The sequence below is a fragment of the Anolis sagrei genome, chromosome 2 (assembly GCF_037176765.1).
Source record: "Anolis sagrei isolate rAnoSag1 chromosome 2, rAnoSag1.mat, whole genome shotgun sequence".
Taxonomy (NCBI): domain Eukaryota; kingdom Metazoa; phylum Chordata; class Lepidosauria; order Squamata; family Dactyloidae; genus Anolis; species Anolis sagrei.
In genome coordinates, this window is record NC_090022.1 from 198002893 (window position 1) to 198025941 (window position 23049).

Here is a 23049-nt window from a genome sequence, read left to right on the forward strand (position 1 = left end):
AGAAGCCCGCAAAAGCTTATTTTGTGTTTTTAACCTGCTATTCCCTTCTCGCTGTGCTTACCACAAATACAGCTACTTTTCTGAAATGGATTGGTGTATCTGTTGAGGTCAACAACCTCCTTTCTAAACACATTCAGTTAGATCAGTGTTTCTCAACCTTCCTAATGCCACGAACCCTTAATACAGTTCCTTATGTTGTCGTGACCGCCAACCATAACATTATTTTCGTTGCTACTTCATAACTGGAATTTTGCTGCTGTTTTGAATTGTAATGTAAATATCTGATATGTAGGATGTATTTTCAGTTTGTAACTCCTTGTTTATCATATGATCGGCCCTTTCTGCCCTCCCACCCCTGATGTTCTATTACACCAAAGGGGTCAGCCATGACACTTGGCCTGGCCCCACCTTGGGCAGTGAGCGCTCCTGTTTCTCTTCTCCTCTAACCCCACCACCCTGGTTCTGAAGCAGGAGGCAGGAGGGGCTTATCTGGCTATGAGAAGTAGGACTTGGAGCCATTCGGGCCATTATTAATATGGGGAACATATGCCAGGGTCACTGACCTTATGCTAGGGGTGGACAAATCTTCAGACCTCCAGATGTTTTGGATTACAGCAAACCACAATTCTTTTGCCATGGCAAAGCTGAGAAGGGAGTGGTCAAGGTGGTAGGACAAATCATCTGGAGGGCCAAACATCCCTCACCCCTACAGGCCTTTCGGAAACCAACCTTTGTCTTCTCTTTGATGGTTTTTGGGCAGTCATTGAAAACCCCCAAAGAAGAGGAGCAGCAATCTGGCACTTCAAAAGGCAGTTTGTCAGAAATATCAAATATTAATTAGGTGTTTTAAATACCTAATTAATGTTTAATATTAATATTAATAAGTATTAAATATTATTAGGTATTTACAGGAGCCTCCGGAGGCACAGTGGGTTAAAGTGCTGAGCTGCTGAGCTTGTTGACCGATAGGTTGCAGGTTTGAATCCAGGGAGCGGTGTAAGCTTCTGCTGTCAGCCCCAGCTTCTGCCAACCTAGCAGTTTGAAAACATGCAAATGCGAGTAGATCAATAGGTACCACTCCGGTGGGAAGGTAATGGCACTCCATGCAGTCATGCCGGCCACATGACCTTGGAGGTGTCTATGAACAACGCAGGCTCTTTGGCTTAGAAATGGAGATGAGCACCACACCCCAGAGTTGGAAACGACTGGATTTCATGTCAGAGAAAAACTTTTACCTTAGGTATTTTTAATTATAAAAATGTGAGTGAAGCACTGAAAGCGTTAAATGGATGCAATGACTCCGCAAAAGCTGCAGTTCAATACAAGCAGGGGTACCTGTAGCTTAGTAGCCCTCAGTCTGTAAGAGGTCTCTGTGGAAAAAGGACCTCAGTGTGTTAATAGCCTTATTGTGTGAGAGGCCTCTGTCTGAGAGAGCCCTCAGTGGGAGAAAGCCCTCAGTGTTAGTAGGCCTCGGTATGAGTAGGCCTGGTGTGAGAAGCTTTGGTGGGAGAAGCTCCAGAATGAAGGCCATCGTATGTGAAGCTCCAGTGTGAAAGCTGCTGTCTGTAAAAAACTACTGTGTGAAACTTCCTTGTAAGTTAGTTGTGAGAAGAGACTCTGTGAGAACGAAGCTGTTGATCTCCATGAGAAAGAAGCCCAGCATGGAAGCAAAGAAGAAAGTATAAAGAACTTTATTACCTTGTTTTTGTAAATAGTGCAAACATATTTTGCTACAAAGAAAAGCCTCCTGTGGAAGAGATAACATGGGTCTGTGTGTTTTTGTTCTTTTTATCTCTTTTGGCTACAGGTGCTGGGTCACGCTGCTGCTAATAAGTTAGTCTGCCGTACATTTATGAGGAGGGTCTTTTGTTAATAAGCCCACTCACCCAACAAGGTTGAGGGCAGGCACTAAAGCAGGCATGGGCAAACTTCAGCCCTCCAGGTGTTTTGGACTTCAACTCTCATAATTCCTAGCAGCCAGTAGGCTGGTAGGAATTGTGGGAGTTGAAGTCCCAGACTCCTGGAGGGCAGAAGTTTGCCCATGCCTGCACTGAAGTTTCTGCCAGAAATGTTGTTTTTGGTTTCTGTAGTTTTTGGGCTGGCTGGCTGGCATATGTTAGAAAGAGAAAGCTTGGCCCAGATGACCTCTAAGAGGGAAGGAAGGTCCACCAAACCTTTGGATGGCCAGTTTGTGCGACACTTGATAGTCGAAAGTGCGCATAGAATTGTTGAATGATTCCCAGTAGTCACCCATGACGCTTAACAGTTACTCTGACATTTCTCTGCAGTGCAATCCTCTATCTGAATGACGACTTCCAAGGGGGGAACCTCTTTTTCACTGAAACCGATGCTGTGACTGTGACGGTGAGTCTGGCCTGAGGTGGGGCAATGGGACAGGAGAACAGGAAGGTCTCCTTGGCAACCAAGGGAAATTCAGATTTGGCAGTCAAAGGCAAATGCAACCAAATTTCACTCTGGGACAGATATTAACTACTTATTCACTAGCATTTCCAGTGGGTAACTTCCCCCTCTTTTTTGCACCTGTCCAGTCCTGTATGGCACACTTTGCTCCAAAGCAGGCAAGGCAACATCTCACCCTCAATTCTTCATAGATGGGGTTCTCATTTTGGGATCCCCCAAAAAAGATAATTGCAGACCAGGAAGAAAAAGTTGTTTATTTATCATCTTCCTTCCTCTCCCTCTCTCCCTCTTTCTCTCCTCCTAGGCCCAAGTGCGTCCTAAATGTGGGAGACTGGTGGCTTTCAGTTCTGGTGGGGAGAATCCACATGGCGTTTGGGCTGTGACCCGTGGGAGGCGCTGTGCCATTGCCCTCTGGTACACCCTCTCTCCGGAGCATGCAGAGCAGGTAATAAAACAAGGAAAAAGAAATAGACTAGGATGCGGAGCAGTGGCTTCAAACTACAGGAAAGGAGATTCCACCTGAACATTAGGAAGAACTTCCTGTGAGAGTTGTTCAGCAGTGGAACTCTCTGCCCTGGGATGTGGTGGAGGCTCCTTCTTTGGAGGCTTTTAAACAGAGGCTGGATGGCCATCTGTTGGGGGTGCTTTGAATGCGATTTTCCTGCTTGGTAGGTGGTTGGACAGGATGGCCCACAAGGTCTCTTCCAACTTTATGATTCTATGGAGGGAGCCCAGGGATATTGTCCAGATGGCACACATTTGGGTAAAATGGTGGGGAATCCTCTATCCAGACAACAGTGCACAGAACCTTTAGATATCTCTTGTCGACTTCCACAGAAGGAAGTGTCTGTTATTACCTATAGCACAATTTGGGACTACTTTAGGAAACACCATCCTGTTCAGGAGTCAGTGTTATAAGTCTGCCTTACAGCATTCCAGTTCACACTTATGGTCACTGTGCACGCAATGTCCCAAAGTTTCCCTCATTTTCTATTCTTTTAGCAACACAGCCTCCTTCCACTGCCATTTCCATGTTGTTAAAGAGGAATTTTCATGTCAGAAGCATTTAACTTAACTACAAGTCGCTTCTGGTATGAGAGAATTGGCCATCTGCAAGGACATTACTTAGGGGTCACCCAGATGTTTTACCATCCTGTGGGAGACTTCTCTCAATTCCCCACATGGCAAGCTGAAGCTTACAGACAGGAGCTCACCCTGTCTTGTGGATTCGAACTACTGACCCTTGTGGAGGGTTGTAAATGTAAATAAGCAGAAGCTTTACCACAGTTTCTGAACCAAGATATACCCTGCAGTATAATAAAGTGACACTTGGGCTTGTCTAACAAGTAACAGTATCTTTACTTCCGTTCAAAAGAACAAACAGGGCAACAATATATACAGCAGTCTCTGAATTCACACAGAGAACAGAGGGAATAAACAGTCCCTTTAAACAGTCTTTAAATATGCTTCATGCCTTAGAAATAAGAAGGCCTCAGAGAGTTGGCAGCCATTTCCTTCCTGGCTGTTTTCAGTCAGCACTCTCTTCTCTCTCCAAAGTGAAAGTGGCAGTTAAAACCGTTTGTCTCAGTAGCAAGCCAGAGACAGCAGCCAATCAGAACCCTGGCTCCTGGCATGTTCAGCCAATGAGCTGCCAACACATGTCTTTCCAGTCAACCCACCACATCATGGTGTCTCTTTACAAATCCCCACAACCTTCAGGTCAGCAGTTCAGCCAACACATGGGTTTAACCCATTGCACCACCGAGGCTCCTGTGTCAAAGAGGATGAAAAGGACTTCATAGAAACATAGAATCATAGAGTTGGAAGAGACCTCATGGGCCATCCAGTCCAACCCCCTGCGAAGAAGCAGGAAAATTGCATTCAAAGCACCCCCGACAGATGGCCATCTAGCCTCATTTTCATTGAGTGGATATGCTGCAACCAACTACATTTCTCTGTTCCTCCCCCCCCCCCCCCAACAACATAGAAGTGGCCATGTTGCAGGGAGGCTGTGCTCCTTTAAAGGTAGGCTTTGCAGGGACCCGACAGTGAGGATGTAGCAGTGTCTCTTGATGCATCATCTCACCCCATGTCTTTTCAGAAGGAGACTTTCAGATGCTACAATGCTATTCTACAGAGTCCTCCCCTCATTTTTTTGTGCTTGCAGGAACGGGCCCCAGCAGAAGAACTGATGAGACAGAAGGAGAACGAACAAGAGCCTTCAGAGCCAGATGACAAAGACAATGCTGGCCCTGGAAATAGTGACAGGGACTCTCCAGAGCCTCCTGTTCCCAAGGGAAGAGCCAGATCCACCAGCCAAAGGACAAGAGCAGATTCGGGGTCTGGAGTACAATCCACACGGCTGCGTGCCAGAGATGAATTCTGAGCATATTCATCATGTGCGCATCAGAGAGCCATAGAAATGAACAATCTGTTAGTGTTTGTAGCAGTGCCGGCCTTTCTACCATGGGCTTCATAAGTCTGTTTATTAAGAGGATGTGAGAATCTGACTTTCTGCTTTGGGCTACATTCACTATGTTAACATGAGAATTATTTTTGTATTAGCCAGGAGGCCAGGCTTGCCAGTCAGTGTAGAAGAGTGGCTAAAAGAGACTGATCCCCTGTTTAAATTTGCCATTGCTTACAAGTCAAAGCTTTCTCTAAGGCTGTATTGTGACAATGCCATTTTCCTGCTTCTTGGCAGGGGGTTAGACTGGATGACCCACGAGGTCTCCTCCAACTCTATGAGTGTGTTGGCTGTAGTGTGTAGGTGTGTCACGCAAATATTATGAGTATGACAAAAGTCTTGAAAATGTGTATTATTATTTTTTAAATCAAATATTTTTTAAAATGTGAATAAAAGGTTTTCATGAGATATGTTGTGTCCCCAATCATTTCATTATTACAGTTTATGTACAGTTTATGTCTGTATCTGTTATAAGAAATTGGTTTAACCTCCCATTTCCTAATAAACCTGAATCATTGTGTCATGAAATGATGCATGTCTAAAAAGCGCGTCACCAACATGAAATGTCTGGATAGTTCTGCTCTCCTTAGCTATGATATTTGAATAGTGCTAGACCGGTGGCGCAGCGGGTTAAACCGCTGAGCTGCTGTACTTGCAGACGAAAAAATCGGCAGTTTGAATCTGGGGAGTGGGTGAACTCCTGCAGTTAGCTCCAGCTTCTGCCAACCTAGCAGTTCAAAAACATGCAAATGTGAGTAGATCAATAGGTACAGCTCTGGCAGGAAGATAATGGGGCTCCATGCAGTCATGCCGGCCACGTGACCTCGGAGTTGTCTACGGACAACACCGGCTCTTCAGCTCAGAAATGGAGATGAGCACCAACACCCAGAGTCAGCCATGACTAAACTTAATGTCAAGGGGAAACCTTTACCTTTTTTAACCATACAGGGCTTTTGTGAGGATGTTTGAGATAATATGAAAAGTGTTTGGGATCTTCTGAAGCAATATGGAAATGTGCAATATCCTAGCCATTTCATTTTTAACAGATATGCTGGGATGTATTGCAGAAACATTTCCAAGTCTTGCCAGATTTTGCGTGGATTGGTGCCTTACTTCCAGATTAATTTCAGACACACATTCTAATAATATGCTTGCTTTAAAAATAAATGTAATTTTACATATTTTTACTTGGGGGATGTAGAATTCTGCATCCAGAACTACTAGTTTGCTAATAATATTATCAATATTACAGATTTTTCGAAAATAGAACGCTCCATAACCTTTTAGAGATTTTATGATCTTTGGAAAGGCATGACCTTGTTAGAAGTCTTTTGAAAATGATGCCCATGCGCAAAACACATATATGAATATAGCAGTTTCAGAAGTGTTCCTTTTAGTTGCCCAAAAACATTTACTCTCCCTTAAAATATATTTCCCTTTAAATCATGCTCTCAAGAGACAAAATAAGCAAAGTAACATGGTTGGTTTACTCACAAACTTCGTGTATTCAGCATACAGGTACTTTGCATATGAATCCAATTACAGATAGGATTTGAAGTAGTTTCCCTGTGTAGGTAGCACAGGGCATATTTCTTGCAATCAATAGTTCATAGTCCAAAGCTTATCTCTGTTCTGGGAGTCTAATAGAGTCTGTATAGTCTGAAAGTCCAATGAAGTCCCTAAGCAATAGCTTACTGTACTTTCCTACTTTCCCAAAACAAATAGTTCCTACTGAAATCTAAGTCATAAAACAAACTGTTCCTAAAGTGGAATCTGAGCGCTGAACAAGCCCAGACCTGATCACATGGTCTGCAGCCCCACACACAACAAAAAGTTAGGTAAAATTGCATACCAATACACACATATCCAATACAGTAAATAATCAGTTATATACATAACAACTCGTGGAAGCTTGAGAAGGTTGCTATTTCCAACACAGATTACATATTTTTCCTGGTGTTTGGTGTTGGCTTGAAAGCAAAAAGTTTCTTGGAATCTGAGTTAACCTATTTCAAACAAACTATAGCAACTCAAAATTAACACAATAGGAAGTAAACTCTATTCACATAAATAGGATTCTGGGTCAAACTCAATGTTTGGCAGTAAAGCAGCTTTGGAAACTAGGCTCACTGCCAAAGTTATGCCAAATGACTGGCGAAGTCACTGACTTCAGCGAGTGATGAAGGACTTTCCTGCACTCTTTCTCTGCAGCTGATTTTTCTTATACTGCAGTAAATATGTCCGTAGCAACAGGAAAGTGTGAGTGTTATTGGGGGAGAAGGTTTTAGAAATCCCACTTTATACTATTGCCCGGTGCTTCAACTCTACCACTTTTGGATGTTTGGTTTTGATTTATTTTCCTAGATCTGAATTTGCAGAAAGCAGCCTTTACTTCTTGCTAAAGGTATAAAGCAGAAATGGGGATCTCCAGATGTTTGGAACAAATGACTCCAAAAAGTCTTTACTTCTAGCCATGCGATTTGTAGCATATGGTCGTTGAAACCCAGAATTTACAAAGGCCCCGGACTTTACTATAAAATATTATATGCAAGCATATGATGGAAAGAAAGCATGGGAGAGAGGGAGTTAAATCAGCTATAGAGCAGCAATTCTCTTAACATTAAGAGCCATGGTTAAGGGACTCAGCATGATATGGGAGCCATTACTTGGTAATCAAAGGCCTTGATGGTTAAACCGCTGAAGTGCTGAATTTGCTGACTGGAACGTTGGCAGTTTGAATCCGTGGGACAGGGTGAGCGCCTGTTGTTAGCCCCAGCTTCTACCAACCCAATAGTTTGAAAACATGCAAATGTGAGTAGATCAATAGGTACCACCTCAGTGGGAAGGTAAAGGGTGCTCCATCCAGTTATGCTGGCCACATGACCTAGGAAATGTCTACAGACAATGCAAGCTCTTTGGCTTAGAAATGGAGATGAGCACCACCTCCAGAGTTGGAGATGAAGGGGAAGCCTTTACCTTTATCTGTGTGGCTGTGTTTCATTTTTTGAGGCATTGAATGTTTGTCTTGCGTCTCTGTATATGTTGGAATCTGCCCTGAGTCCCCTTGGGGAGATAGGGCGAAATACAAATAAAGTGTTGTTGTTGTTGTTGTTGTTGTTGTTTTTCACAACATGTTGCTCATGTTCTTTCTGATATCATTGCCAGGGAGAACATGGTGTAACTTGGTGCATTTCTGTAATACAGAATATTTGCTATGTCCAACCATTACTGCCTGTGCCTCTCCAGGCAGCGTTGTTTCCAGGAGAATCTCACTGGCACTCAAGAGCTCCCATGGCAAATTTAATAGGAAATTGCTAGGAATGGCAAGGGACTATTTTTATCCATCCTCACCTTCTTGTCATCAGGGCCTTTAAGCTGAGATGAATATTGCGTAGTCTGGAGGTGGGCCATTTTTATTTATGCATGAATTACATTGATAGGCTAACAATCAACAGGTAGCCTTTGGGCAGCTTACAGATCAAAAAACAAAACACCACAGTTGGCAGCACCTTATTAACCCCCTTGGGGAATGCCCTGTCAGTCAATAGGTTACGATCGGTCAATAACAACCATAAATGTGAATCCCCAGCAATTACAAGATCATAATTCCAACTTAACATGCTTACAGCTAATGAACAAGATTCCACTTACAACACCATGTACCAAAATTTTAACAGTTTTCTGGTCGAAAGAGTTATTTCCTGTTTAATTGTACGGTTCTCGCTTTGAAAGTAGTTCTTGTCCTCCAGAAACTTCATTTTTGTGACTGCAACAAACTATGTTAAATTGGTTAAGGTTCTGCTGAGCTATTCATTGAAAGCTATAGCAAAATGTGCTGCAGGATATTCCAAAAGGTTTTTGCTGTTTGACAAATTTTATCTATGTTTTTATTCTAGAATCAATTAGAAAATGACATTTATAACCCAGGAATAAAAATCATGTTACATAGTGTAATATTCAGCAACTGAATAGAGAAACAATGAAAATCTATATAAATAAAAATGTAATGTTTGTTTGTGGTATTGACATAACTCAAAAACCCCTGGACAAATTGATACCAAATTTGGACACACGATACCTACTAACCCAAGGAGTGACAATCACATCCCGCCCCAACACCACCAGTATTCAGATTTGGGTATATCAGGTATTTGTGCCAAACTTGGTCCAGTGAATGAAAATACATTCTACATATCAGATATTTACATTATGATTCATAATTACAGTTATGAAATATCAATTAAAATAATTTTATGGTTGGAGGTCACCACAACAAGAGGAACTGTATTAAGGGATTGCGACATTAGGAAGACTGGGAACCACTGTTCTATTGGAAGCTAATTAAATTATTTGGGAAGCAGAGACTTGGAGAAAGGCAAAACAGATAAACAGCCCTGCCTATAACAAATACAAATTGAGTGAGATTAAGAAAGAGAATTTCGACTTTCCAGGATTTACTTTTTTTTTTTTTTTTTGGCTGACTCTCCTTACTTTTCCATATTCTTGGTTTGAATTTGCAAGCCTGTGCGACCACACAAACAAACAGCAGGGACGACACGGACTTTGGATTGTTTACAGGTTTCCAGACCAGGATAAACACAATCTACTGTTCCTGCATGGGAGGATTATCATCCAGAGATGGGATTATATTGTAACCAAACAGAAGTGGAGAGGGACAGAGGGAGGAGAATCAACGACAGCAATGACCCCGTTCCTGAGGAAAGCTAGATCCTGGCAAGCAAAGGGTGCCTCTGGGCTAGCAGCAGTTCAAAGGGCTACCCAGGCGCCACCTGGTATTTAAGGGACACAATGGACCTCCAACACTTCAGGGGTATAGGATGTGCATGTTCCCTTGTGCACTGGGCACTCTAGAAAGGGAGTAAAGTAGTTGTATTTGTGAAAAGGGGACATTTTACCTTTTAAAACCTACTTTAAGAACATATTTTTAATTTGCACAAAAATACTTTTTGCATAAGTACACTCTGAAATCACACCATAACTTTGAAAAATATATTTAAATGTTTTAGGGCAAATCTTAGGACAGAACAGAAAGATGTCATTAAGTACTTGTACATTGGGTTGCTGTGAGTTTTCAGGCTGTAGGGCCATGTTCCGGAAGTATTCTCTCCTGACATTTCGCCCACATCTATGGCAGGCTTCCTCAGAGGTTGAGAGGTCTGTTGGAAACTAGGCAAATGGGGTTTACTTGTATGTTACTGAAGCAATACATGTTAAGCTGCAGAAGGACCAGAAAACTCAAGAACATGTATTGTCGAAGGCTTTCATGGCCGGAATCACTGGGTGGTTGTAGGTTTTTTTGGGCTATATGGCCATGTTCTAGAGACATTCTCTCCTGATGTTTCCCCTGCATCTATGGTAAGCATCCTCAGAGGTTGTGACCTCACAACCTCTGAGGATGCTTGCCATAGATGCAGGTGAAACGTCAGGAGAGAATGCCTCTAGAACATGGCCATATAGCCCAAAAAAAACCTACAACAATCCAAATTCAAGAACATCTGGTGGACAAAAAAGGCTGAAGAAATCCAACATCTTCCAAATGTCCATGAAGCACGGGGATTCTTTAATGGCACAAAGATCATCTATGGCCCAAGAAATCATGGCATACACCCTCTACGTCCATCAGATGGAACTAAATTTCTAAAGGACAAAAGATCAATTGCACTAAACTGGAAAGAGCACTACCATAACCTCTTGAACCGCAGCTCTAATGTGGCTGAAGAGGTTATCTCATAAATCACACAACAACAAACCAGGGATGAGTTTGCAGCATGGCCTAGTTTGGAGGAAGTCATCAAAGCCATTAGCCAATTTAAAAATAACAAAGCCACTGGGAAATCTTAACAAGAATCCTTGCAAACGTCCCTCAACCTATCTCAGAAGACATCCTCCCAGAATCCCAGAACGGCTTCCGCCCCTCCAGAGGAATAGTGGATATGATCTTTGATACACAACAGCTCCAAGAAAAATGCAGGGAACAAAATCAACCTCTATACATGGCATTCATTGACCTTGCAAATGCATTTGACACAGGGAATCACAATGTCCTCTGGACCATCCTCTTGAAAATTGAATGCCCGGATAAATTCTGCGTGATGACAACAGTCTTGAACAGCAGTGGCTTCCAAAGTGACTCATTTAAGGTGGAATCAGGTGTCAAACAGGGATGTGTTAGTGCCCCAACCTTATTTTCCATCTTCATAATTTTGATTCTGCAACTTGTTGATGGGAAGCTTCCCACTGGTGTGGAAATCACCTACCAGACAGATGGCAAACTATTCAATCGTACTCGGCCACGAGGGATCGCCTATGATGACAATGACATGTTAAGCACCCAAAATGCTTTTCATTAACTGTTTGAGTACTGGACATCATCATTATCCATCACCATCATTTACAATTAAAGAGCTCAAGATGGCAAAGTAATCCTGCTCCCCATCCATGCAGTTCCAGCTGGATGAAGTAGGGCTATGTTGTTGTTGTTTCTGCTGCTGCTGTTCTTATTGTGTTTTCTTTTGTGTCAGGAGCAACTTGAGAAACTGCAAGTTGCTTCTGGTGTGAGAGAATTGACCATCTGCAAGGGCATTGCCCAGGGGATGCCTGGATGTTTTCATGTTTTACCATCATTGTGGGAGGCTCCTCTCATGTCCCCGCATGGGGTGCTGGAGATGAGCTCTTCCCGGATTTGAACCTCCAACCTGTCAGTCTCCACTCCTGTCGGCACAAGGGTTTAACCCACAAGTCATTTCCAATGTATGACAACCCTAAGGCAAACCAATCTTCCCATGTTGTTTTTTCAGCAAGATTTGTTCAGAAAGGGTTTGTATTTGTTTTCTTCTGTGGCTGAGAGAATGTGACTTGCCCAAAATCACCCAGTGGCTTTCTGTGATCAAGAGGGGATCTGAATTCTGGTCTCCTGGAGTCCTAGTTCAACACTCAAACCATTGGACCTTCTGTTACTTGTCTTTTTATTTGCTCAAAAGCAGGCAAACATCAAATCTAGAGCATGCCATGGAAAGACAGAAGTTTAACATATTCTCATGTGTTGTTTCCTTGTGTCTTTCTCTTTGTCCCACCCAGTTTAACAGTTGGATTGCTTCCTTGAAAATCTGATGGGCAAAGGACTAAGAGCGCAGTTGTCACTTTAGGTGTAAATGCAAGTAGAATTAGGAAATCTCTGCAGAATGTGCCATCAGTGGCACTTGATTCAAGTGAAGCTAATCCAGTCTCAGCAAGTTTGAGATGATAGGAAGCTAAGCGAACACTTCCTGTGGTACAGCACAGCGGAATACCTGCTCCTGCTTGATCCTTCTAAGATTTTTTCCACTACTGTTGCAGCTGAATGCAGGATCTCCTCCAAGGATCTTAAGGCAGGTTTATATGGGGAAATGAGGTGTTTCAGATAGTCTGGAGCTGTTTCAACAGGAGCATAATATGTTTCCTATAACCTGTCCCAATCAGCAGTCTGGCCATAGGATTTTGGATTCACTGAAGTTTACAGTTTCCAAAGACAGTCTCACATAAAGTGCTTTCTAGTTATCCAAACAAAATGTAGTCAAGGCACATGTTACTTTTGCCAAATCTGGTGTTTTCAGGAATAGGTGTAATTGGCACATTCGTTTTAACAGTGAAAATGTACTCCTGGCTGCTGACAAAGCCTGGTCATCCAGAATCAGGGTTGAATCCAAACTACAGACCTGAGTTTCCAAAGGAAGTGTGACTCCAACCAGTAGAGACTAAATCCCTACACCAGTGTTTCTCAACCTGGGGGTCAGGACCCCTTGGGGGGGTCACAAGGGGGGTTTCAGAGGATTTGCCAAAGACCATCAGAAGACACATATTTCTGATGGTCTTAGGAACTCCTTTGGCAGAGAAGGCTGAAGATCTATCTGCCTGTCTTTCTCTTCCTTTTTGAAAACACACTGGGAATTCTCCCACCAAAAGCCTTCTTCTGTGATTTGCTGCACACTCAGGTTGCCTCTCAACAAGGGGAGGGCTGTTTCTGAGACTCCAAGTGGGAAGGGGAGAGTAGGCATGCTCAGCGCATGGCAGCGTGGTGCGCATGCATGGGCGAGGGACAGTGTGCTAGGTGGGAGGGAGGCTCACGCCAGCAAGTCCTTTCAAGGTAGGGAGGTTCTGTGTGAGAAGTTTGGCCCAATTCTACTGTTGGTGGGGTTCAGAATGATCTTTGATTGTAGGTGAACTATAAATCCCAGCAACTACAACTCCCAAATGTCAAGGTCTATTTTCCCCAAACTCCACCAGTGTTCACATTTGGGCATATTGGGTATTTGTGCCAAGTTTAGTCCAGATCCATCATTTTTGAGTCCACAGTGCTCTCTGGATGTAGGTGAACTACAACTCCAAAATTCAAGGTCAATGCCCACCAAACCCTTCCAGTTTTTTTCTGTTGATCACAGGAGTTCTGTGTGCCAAGTTTGGTTCAATTCCATTGTTGGTGGAGTCCAGAATGCTCTTTGATTGTAGGTGAATTATAAATCCCAGCAACTACAACTCCCAAATGACAAAATCAATCCCCCCCCCCCCCCCCAACCTCGCCAGTATTCAAATTTGGGTGTATCAGGTATTTGTGCCAAATTTGGTCCAGTGAATGAAAACATATCATGCATATCAGATATTTACATTATGATTCATAGCAGTACAAAATTACAGTTATGGAGTCACAACGAAAATAATTTTATGGTTGAGGGTCTCTATGACATGAAGAACTGTATTAAGGGTCGCAGCATTAGGAAGGTTGAGAACCACTGCTATAACCGTCCCAATCAGCAATCTGGCACAGGATTTCGGATTCACTCAAGTTTCTAGTTTCTAAATACAGTCTCACATAAAGTGCTTTGTAGCTATCTAAACAAAATGCAGTCAAGGTACATGTTATTTTGGCCAGGAATAGATGTAATTGGCACAGTAGTGTAAACAGTGCAAATGTACCCCTGGCCACTGACAAACCTCAGTCACCCAGAATCAGGGATGAATCCAAGCTACAGACCTGAGTTTCCAAAGGGAGTGTCACTCCATCCAGTAGAGACTAAATCCCTACACTCTGTTCTGCCATTGAACCGACCAGAACTGCCTCAGTCCTTTCTGAATTAAGATTCATCCAGTCCATTACCAACAACAGACATTGATTTAAGACTGAAACTGCTTCCTTAGAGTTAGATGGAAGATGCGGCTAAGTGTTGCTAGAATACACCTAGCCCCCAAACTCTAGACAACCTCTCTCAGTGGCTTTGTTAAATATGCTTTTGCTGGAAAGAGAAAGAGAAGAGGGAAAGAGAGGGAAAGCCTTTCCTCTTTCCATCCTGCCTCCCTATTTATCCTTCCCCTGCCAGATGCCTTTCTCATCCTATGCCTTCAGAGCTAATTTCAAATCCAGTTGTGTGTGACGCAGACCTTTTTGCAGGAGGGGGGAAGTTATTGGGTCCTCTTTGTCAAAACTCAGGTACATGTGAGGTGCCTGGCTCTTGCAGCAATTTAGTGGCTACCTCTGGCCCAGAAGTGGCCCAGCTGATTAGATTGATGGCTTCCTGACGTCAGACACGATCCGTTAAAAGGTATTTATCTCAAGCTTGGGCCAAAGCTGCAGGGAGAGATTAAAAGAGATTGAGGCCAAGATAATCCTTCTACAGCAGCATCCCAGAACACACAGCTGCCAAAAGGCCTTCGATCAAATGCTTTTGTCAGCCCGCCACTGCACACTTTCGTCTTCTGGTTCCGAACAAGAGGTGTTTCCCTCGAAAGTCAGAGTGTGGTCCCATTGCAGCCCTTTCCCAATGTGGGCCTCTGAGGTGGGTCCCTCAGAGCACAAAAAAGGCCTCCATACACCATGCCTGCCTGGCCCTTCCTGAGCCATTCCCTTCTACTATATGTAGATAATTTTTTTCTGGATTAATCTGTGTTATATTAATGCAGTACTAATGCACAAAAACAAATGATATCAAACCCTGTGGTTGTGTGTTTTTCTTTCTTCCAAAAGCACATTACTCTCCCTCGCTGTCCCCTCCCAATCCACCTGCTTTGCATTAAGTCCCAATCCGATTTCCCCAACTCGCTGGTGTCTGATTTAATTTGCCTGATGCTGCTCCTGGAATTGGCCCTCCCCCAAACCCTTGCCCTCCCTCCACCGTATCTCAGCTCCCCACAGGGAGACCTATCCTGGGAGAGGATGAGACACTGAGAGAGTGAGGGAGAGATACAAGGCGTGTGGACTGACGGCTGGTGCCGGAACAGGGACGGCAGAAGTTAGCTAGTGCTGGGTGGCCAGCATCTCCTGGCCCGAGGGAGCCAATCTCCCCCCGCTGGGAGCTAGGGGGTCCTGAGCAGGAGGAACCAGCCCATAGAGTACGGTAAGAATGTCTCCCCCAACATCCCTCACCCGCAATCCCACCACCTCTTGTTCTTCCTCCCTACCTTCCTTGGACCTGGTATCTGAATCCTTCGCTTCTCTGACTGATGCAGAATACAATTCTCCTCTGATTGTTGGTATGTGGAAAAGGCGTTCCTTTGGGTGTTCCTTGGAAAGGGTCAGTTAGAAAGTTATTAAAAAGACAATTTCTTTAGAACCACTTTTATTTCTTTACCTTCACACGCAACACTTTTCAAACCTTCATGTCTATCAAGGCAGAAGCATACGCATTGTCGCTCCTGAAGTCTTCCTGTTCGAATGCATCTCATCCTATAAACTCATTACAAAACAGACACTTGGGGACCTGGAGGGAAGATAATTTTGGGTTGGTTCTCCTGAGGTTAATGAGAGGGTGCAACACAAACATGGCAGAAGTCCTACATAGTTTCCTAGGATTTTCTTTTACTTCTGACTCACAATTCAGAGTGTCTTGATGGGCTTCCATCACTCTTTGCAAGAGTCCTGTGCTTGCAACATTTTTAGTGTTCTTTATTGTTTTCTTTGGAAAAGATATCTTGAGATATGGAGTGTGGAACAGAGAAGAAAAGAGATCAGGGTAATTTTATCCTGCCCTTTGATCTCTCCTCTGGCAGGAGGTGGTGGATCAGCTCTCTATCCCATTCCAAAGGAGCTCAGGGTCAACAGGGCAACCAAGTACGGCCCGCCCAGGGATTACATAGAGCCCCAAGACATCTGCTAATCCTTCGTCCTTCCATACCTTTCTCTTTTCTATTTACAGCACCCTAATAGGGACCTCACTACACTTCCTGCCTCAAGAGGAAATCTTGGGGTTTCGTGGAATTGCAAGGGAGGGGAGAACCTGACCTGTCTCCTGAGTCTGTTCGTTCCACATATTGACCAGTCCTTTTTTATACAGCTCTAAATAAGAACCAGAAAGTTAGTGTTAGGAGGGAAGGACAGCGACACATATTGCTGATACAATAATATAGTTACGTCTGAATAATTACCCTTCAATCCTATATGCTGTTTGTGCATGAATTGGTTTGTAGTGCATAGAGAGTTGTAACCACCACAGTCAAGGCTTATTTTTGCTACACTACACTACACCGCAAACACACACCTAGTCTTCTACTAACATTTACAAGATTTTAAAGATGATGGCCCCTTCCACACAGCTGAATAAAATCCCATATTTTCTGCTTTGAATTGGGATATATGGGAGTGTGGACTCAGATAACAGTCAAAAGCAGATACGGCTCTAAATAAGAACCAGAGAGTTAGTATTAGGAGGGCAAGACAGTGACACATGTTGCTGTTACAATAATATAGTTATGTCTGAATAGTTACCCTTCAATCCTATATGCTGTTATAGGACCAAGGCCCCTTCCACACAGCTGAATAAAATCCCACATTTTCTGCTTTGAACTGGGATATATGGGAGTGTGGACTCAGATAACCCAGTTCAAAGCAGATATTGTGGGGTTTTCTTCCTTGATATTCTGGGTTATATGGCTGTGTGGAAATGCCCGAACATATTTTATTTAGCACAAGTCAAAGAAATACCAATAGGATAAAGGTCACAGAAGCATGTGGCCAACAAAACCTGTTAAACCTTTAATAAACTACAAGATATTTTGTGGTTTCTGCTGCATCAGTCTAATGCAGCTACTACCTAGGCATGTAGAAATTACGAGATCCCAACTCATGCAACTTACTCATCAGATTGTGTGGAAAGTGAAGCATATTGAGATTAAGACATAGAGATAAGGTAGTTTCCTGAAGTGCTAAAGAAAGGACGGTTCTTCAATTTGCACAATATTCCTTACTGGGATATTTGATAAAGGATATGTTCACATAGTTGTTTAACTAGCTCCAGGTTAAGACTTATTTATACATCACAAACAATATACTCAAAGGAGCATTGACACCTTCCTCTATATTTGCTGTTTTTGCCAGAAACGAAATAGTGTTTGGTTCTAAGATAAATACTACTGCAAATGTAGTAAGTTGCACTGTAGAGCAGTTCTTTAGCTTGATCTAGAGCAGTGGTTCCCAACCTATGGTCCGTGGACCACCAGTGGTCCGCAAGAACTAAAATATGGTCCATGGCCTCACCATTACTACACTATTGCTATGAGAGCAACTGATCTTGCGAAACTCTCTTATAGTGCGGAGGCTTATTAAATATGGTTTTCTGCGGGCGAGCAGATGGCGACTATTGGACGGCATATGTTCTATATCAGAAACTAGAGCTGATGTAGTCTATCCAATGCAATTTTCTGAATTAGCACCCCAAATAACCAAACCGAATCTAAAATTGACCAAAAACTGATTCGTAATCCTTTTGATACTAATGCTGGAAATTGGTCCCTGGTCGAAGTGATCCCTGGTCAAGTGGTCCCTGATCAAAGAAAGGTTGGGAAAGGTTGGGAACCACTGATCTAGAGCACAGTTTCCCAAACCTTGCTAGATCATACAACAAAGAGTTGTATCTCTCCTTTCTAGAGAACTTTCTCTGTCTTTCAATATACTAACATACTATCCCTTCCCCTTTCCCATCGAATTCGTACTGCCTATGTACTAGATTAACACTAAATCAAAACATAGAATGTAAAGTTTTGCAGGTTTAACTGCTGATCTTAGTGACTTCTCTTGCAGGGAGGGAAAGAAAGAATAGGGCTTCACCTGTTTACAGGTAAATCCAGAAAGGTGGATGCTTAGAAGGCATGACCCTAGCACTGGCTCCCAAATGATAGCTCTCCATCTGCTTTGGACTTCACAACCTAGAAGCCCCAGCCAGCCTGGCCAACAGTTAAACATTCTGGGAACTGAATCCCAAAGCCATCATTTGGGGGAAATGGCTCCAGAGTAATATGCATTACCTAATGTCCTCTCTATATATTGTAGTAAAAGCATTAGTTCCCAGCTGTAAGTTAGTAGTATAGTGGTGCTCATCATGAGATTTCCCAATGAAGGCCCAAAATTGCAGGATAATGTTTTAATCCATATCAGCAAACCAGTTCCTGCAGTTTTCATATCTGCCAAGCTAAAGACTTTTAATTGTTTATTTGAAGCCAAGCCCCTTTGCCAAATACTCTTTATTGTGTTAGGAAAAACTCAGAATGATATATTGTTGATGGGAGAGACAGTATTCAAATCCTCTCAGGTTTGCAGTTGTGGGGAGTGGAGGGGGCCACCCCATCCTTGCCCATTTAAATGTGGTGGTGCTACGACTCCCTGGGGCCCCTTCCATACAGCAGAATAAAATCCCAGGTATTGTGGGTTTTTCTGCCTTGATATTCTGGGTTATATGGCTATTGTATATTCTGGGTTATATGGCTGTTGCTTATTTTCTGTTATGAGTTTTATTTACTGTTTGTATTATTGTTGTTTTTGCTTTTGTTATTGCTGTGTTGTGGGCTCGGCCTTATGTAAGCCGCACAGAGTCCCTTGGGGAGATGGTAGCTGGGTACAAATAAAGTTGTTGTTGTTGTTGTTGTTGTTATTATTATTATTATTATTATTATTATTATTGGAAGGGCCCTGGGTCCACTATGTTGCTGCCCTGCCATGAGGGTGCATTTCTCAGATGTGGCAGAATAATGAATAGAAAGCAACAATGCACATTTGTCATTCATGTTGGATAGGGGTATGTATATTATCTCAGTGGATGGACAGGTATTAAAAATGCTGACAAAAGACAAGATACAGTTCAGAAGAAGGAAGCTAAAAGATCAGCCAAATCTGGGAGTAAAGCAGCCACTTTGGATATGATGAATTGGTGTGCTAAGAAGTAGTGTGGGTTATACAATAGCAAGATGGCCACTCGAGGCTGATGGATGGAAACCTGAGCTGCCTGGGTGCTGCAGTGAGCTAGGATTGATGGGTGATGATGTCCAGAGACTCCTCGATGTTACTGAACCCTCCGACTGAAATGAGATTTGGCAGACTATGTGAAGATGTTTAAAAAGAATGACATTTATGGTTTGCCTTGACCAAAGCAAAAGTACAGATATGAGAAGTGATGAAAAACAAAACAAATCTAGGAAATATGCAGGGTTTTGAATGGATGCCAGACCCTAGGAGATACAGTACAGAGAAAAGAGCATGTGAGAGCAGAGAAGGTGTTTCTGGGTTGCTGTGAATTTTCTGGGCTGTATGGCCATGTTCCAGAAGCATTCTCTCCTGACGTTTCACCCACATCTATAGCAGACATCTTCAGAGGTTGTGAGATGTATATAAACTCACAGCAACCCATTGATTCTGGCCATGAAGGTCTTTGACAACACAGAGAAGGTGTTTTTTTGTAATATCTGAATGACAACCATAAAAACATTCACTACATTTGACCAGAAAGAAGGAAGGAAGGAAGGAAGGAAGGAAGGAAGGAAGGAAGGAAGGAAGGAAGGAAAGAGCTGTGAGGAAACAACGTCAGAGCAAACATCTTGTCAACTCAGTGGCTGGAAGAACAAGTTGCCAAAGTAGAGATTGCACCCAAAAAAGCTGAGAAGCATTGCTGTTTAGAGAAGACAAATCTGCTGATGTTGCTTATTCCAAGTCCTGTATGGGTCACTTGACAACAACCCATGAAGACAACTGGCAACAGGGCTACCATGATACTTTGCAGCCTTTTCACAGAGGATCAAAGGACCAAGGAAGGCTGTGTTTGACTTATATGTACTGGATAATATTTTGTACTTGGGTATGGTTCAAATTCTTGCTTGGCCAGCAAACCCTTTAGGTGACTTTGGGATAGCTGCCTTTATTTTTAACACACCTAGCAGGGTTATTTCAAGGACAAAATGGGACATATGCATATGCATGGAGGGCTGGGCTGCAGAACGAAGGGTAGAATCAAGCTATGATAAATGAAAGCATTTGAATTTAACTTGAAAACAGAGAAACATGAATCACTCTGGCCTGTGTCCATGATTCCAGCACTGCAGACTAAATGAATGAAGGCAGGCAGTCATCCAGATGGCGGTGCCAAGAACCTTCTCTCTGGAATCACCCGTATTTGTGAGAATTATTCTAGGAGCATTATAAATCCTGTGTTGTTGTAAGTTTTCCAAGCTATATGGCCTGATGTTCCGCCTGCATCTGTGGCAGGCCTCCTCAGAGGTTGTGACCTCACAACCACTGAGAATGCCTGCCATAGATGCAGGCAAAATGTCAGGAGAGAATGCTTCTAGAACATGGCCATACAGCCCAAAAAACCTAAAACAACCCAGTGACTCTGGCCATGAAAACCTTCAACAATACATTATAAATCCTCCTTCTGCATATGAGATATTTCTACAAGTACTTGAGCCACTCTGCTTTTGGGGCAGAGCAGCTCTGTCTTGCTTGAAGGGCAAAGCCCTTCCTTGATGTCCAGTCAGCTGCCCTCCCGAGACATCATTGCGTTGCCAGTCCAGAAATCGCTTCCTCAATTTACTGTGAGGTTGAACAGAGCCGTGGCTTCAGGGGAATGTAAAGTTATTCTTATCCTGAACGGTGGCTCCTTGTCCTTCTGAAGTTGGGAACAATTCCCAGCCCTCATTTAGATTGTTCCCTTTGAGAGATTTAAAGGTTTCACTGGAGACCTGAGCCTAAGCTGCCCCATCTCTCCCTCTGGCTATATTTAGCTCTTCCTATCCCTCCTTAGAAGTGATCCTCTCCGTCCTCCCCTAAGATCCTTGTGAAGGCTTAGTAACCTCTCCACCTTCACGGTGCTATTGCGCAGTCGGCTGGAGAAAGCCATCGCCAGCCATATGCCCACTCCCAAGATACTCATACTGGCTTAAAAACAGAAATCAGATACAAAGAAACACAATTCTGGAAATAGCACAAGGAAAATCTGAGTACATGGAGCAGGCAGAAGCAATAGAGCCAGGGTGGCACTTGGATGATGATGGTGGTGCTGATAAGGGTTATATGGCCAAACGGGAGAGAAAATGTGGACAAAAAGGAAAAACTGCAGTAAAGATGCATTACCATCGGTCATACAATTGATGTTTAGCTAATCTCGGCAACATCAGGTGCTGGGTACTATATTTCAGAGGAAGGAATGGGCAAAACCAGAGAGTTTCTGCAGAAAAGGCTGGTGGACCACTATAAGGATATAGATCAGGTATTGGCAAACCCAGTCCTGAGGGCTGAATGTGGCCCCTTGGCAGGCATGTAGCCGGGGGGGGGGGGCTCGGGGGCTTCAGCCCCCCCCCCCCGAAATTTTCATGGTGGTTCGCGAAAAGGCCTTATTGGTGCATTATTTAAACTGTTATGTTTATTCATATCATGATCTGATCACCATACTCAATATATCCCATATGCATGGGGGTATTGGGGTAATGATACAAAAGGTTTGCTAGGCTAGACCCTCTTTCAATCAGACTCAGCCCCCTCCCGAAATTCAGCCCCCCCCCAAAACCCCCCCTGAAAAAAATTCACACCCCCCCCCCCCCCGAAACGAAATCCTGGCTATGGGCCTGCCCCTTGGGCATTTTTTTTCAGGCCCTCCTCTCTCTCAGCATCCTATACTTCTTTCCTTTTCTCTTTCCTTCCTCCTTCCTTCCTTCCCTCCCTTCCTTCCTTACCTATTTATTTCTCCCTCTCTTCTTCCTTCCCTTTCAACCTTTCGTCCTTCCTTGCTTCGCTCTTTCCCTCTTTCCTCCCTCCTTCCCTCTCTCCATCTTTCTCCTTCCTTCCTTCCTTCCTTCCTTCCCTCCCTTCCTCCCTCCCTCTATTTCCTTCCACCCTTCCTTCCATTCTTCTCTTCCTCCCTTTCTTCCTTCTCTTTTTCCTTCCTCCTTTCCTCCTGGGGATGTTTAGCTGAGAGAAGAGAAGGGAGAAAGGAAACATGAGAACCATGTTTCAAGATCTAAAAGGGTATCTCATTGAGCAGCAGGAGGAAAACTGACTTTCTGCAGCTCTAGAGACCAGGGCACAAGGGAGCAATGGTTTCAAATGGCAGGGAAAGAGATTTGACTGAAAAGATTAGGAAGAATTTCCTGGAGAGTGGCTTATTTATTTATTTACAGTATTTCTAACTCGCCTTTCTCAGCCCTAAAGTGACTCAAGTCGGCTTACATATTGCCAGCAATCTGATGCCACAATAGCCATAAAATACAATTTAAAATATTCAGCATAACATTATAAAAACCATGTTTAAAAACCCATTAAAAACATATAATCATCAGTGTCATCCTGTTAAACTCATAGGCTGTCTAGGAGTGTGGTAGAGTCTCCTTCTCTGGTGGGTTTTCCACAGAGGTTGTCTATTGGAAGTGTTTTGACTGTGCCTTACTGCTTGGCAGTGGGTTGGACTGGATGACCCTTGGAGGTCTCTTCCAACTCTAGAATTCTATATCAGGAGTAGGCAGTACAAGGTCTAATGGATACACCTTATTTCTTCCATCCACCATCTCATCCTGACCAAGGCCAACCCTTTTGGGATTCATATGCTTCCTGACTTTTCTTCACTTTCTGCCTTCAAAGAGAAGAAGAAGGGGAGGAAAGGGCATCGAGGGGACTTGGGGAGAACCCCCTCCCTTCTGGCCCACCCATCTCGCTCTGGCCCACATGCGGCTCCCAAGTTAGAGATGTGTGTTTACATTTTACTCACTGAAAAAAACCTTGGGCAAGTGGTTTTCATGTTTTCCCTCTTCGAGAAATACTATGTATATTTGTTTGGGAGTCTCTTCTGTTTAATTCAGCACTGCTTCTGTGTGTATGCCTGTATGTCTTCAAGTCACCTGTCAACTTATGGTGAACCCAT

The 23049-nt window shown here is 43.4% G+C and overlaps 2 protein-coding genes across 2 annotated transcripts in view; both read left to right on the top strand.

The window, feature by feature from the left end:
* The window catches only part of P3H3 (prolyl 3-hydroxylase 3), a 34817-nt gene extending 29521 nt beyond the window's left edge, over positions 1 to 5296 (top strand). The window contains exons 13-15 of the mRNA XM_060762610.2: positions 2289 to 2364; positions 2726 to 2866; positions 4589 to 5296. Coding sequence (XP_060618593.2) covers positions 2289 to 2364; positions 2726 to 2866; positions 4589 to 4807 — 436 coding nt within the window. The 3' untranslated portion in view covers positions 4808 to 5296. The remainder of the gene's footprint in view (positions 1 to 2288; positions 2365 to 2725; positions 2867 to 4588) is intronic.
* Positions 5297 to 15045: 9749 nt separating this feature from the next.
* The window catches only part of GNB3 (G protein subunit beta 3), a 29896-nt gene continuing 21892 nt past the window's right edge, over positions 15046 to 23049 (top strand). The window contains exon 1 of the mRNA XM_060762616.2: positions 15046 to 15273. The gene's annotated coding sequence lies outside the window, so the exon portion shown is untranslated. The remainder of the gene's footprint in view (positions 15274 to 23049) is intronic.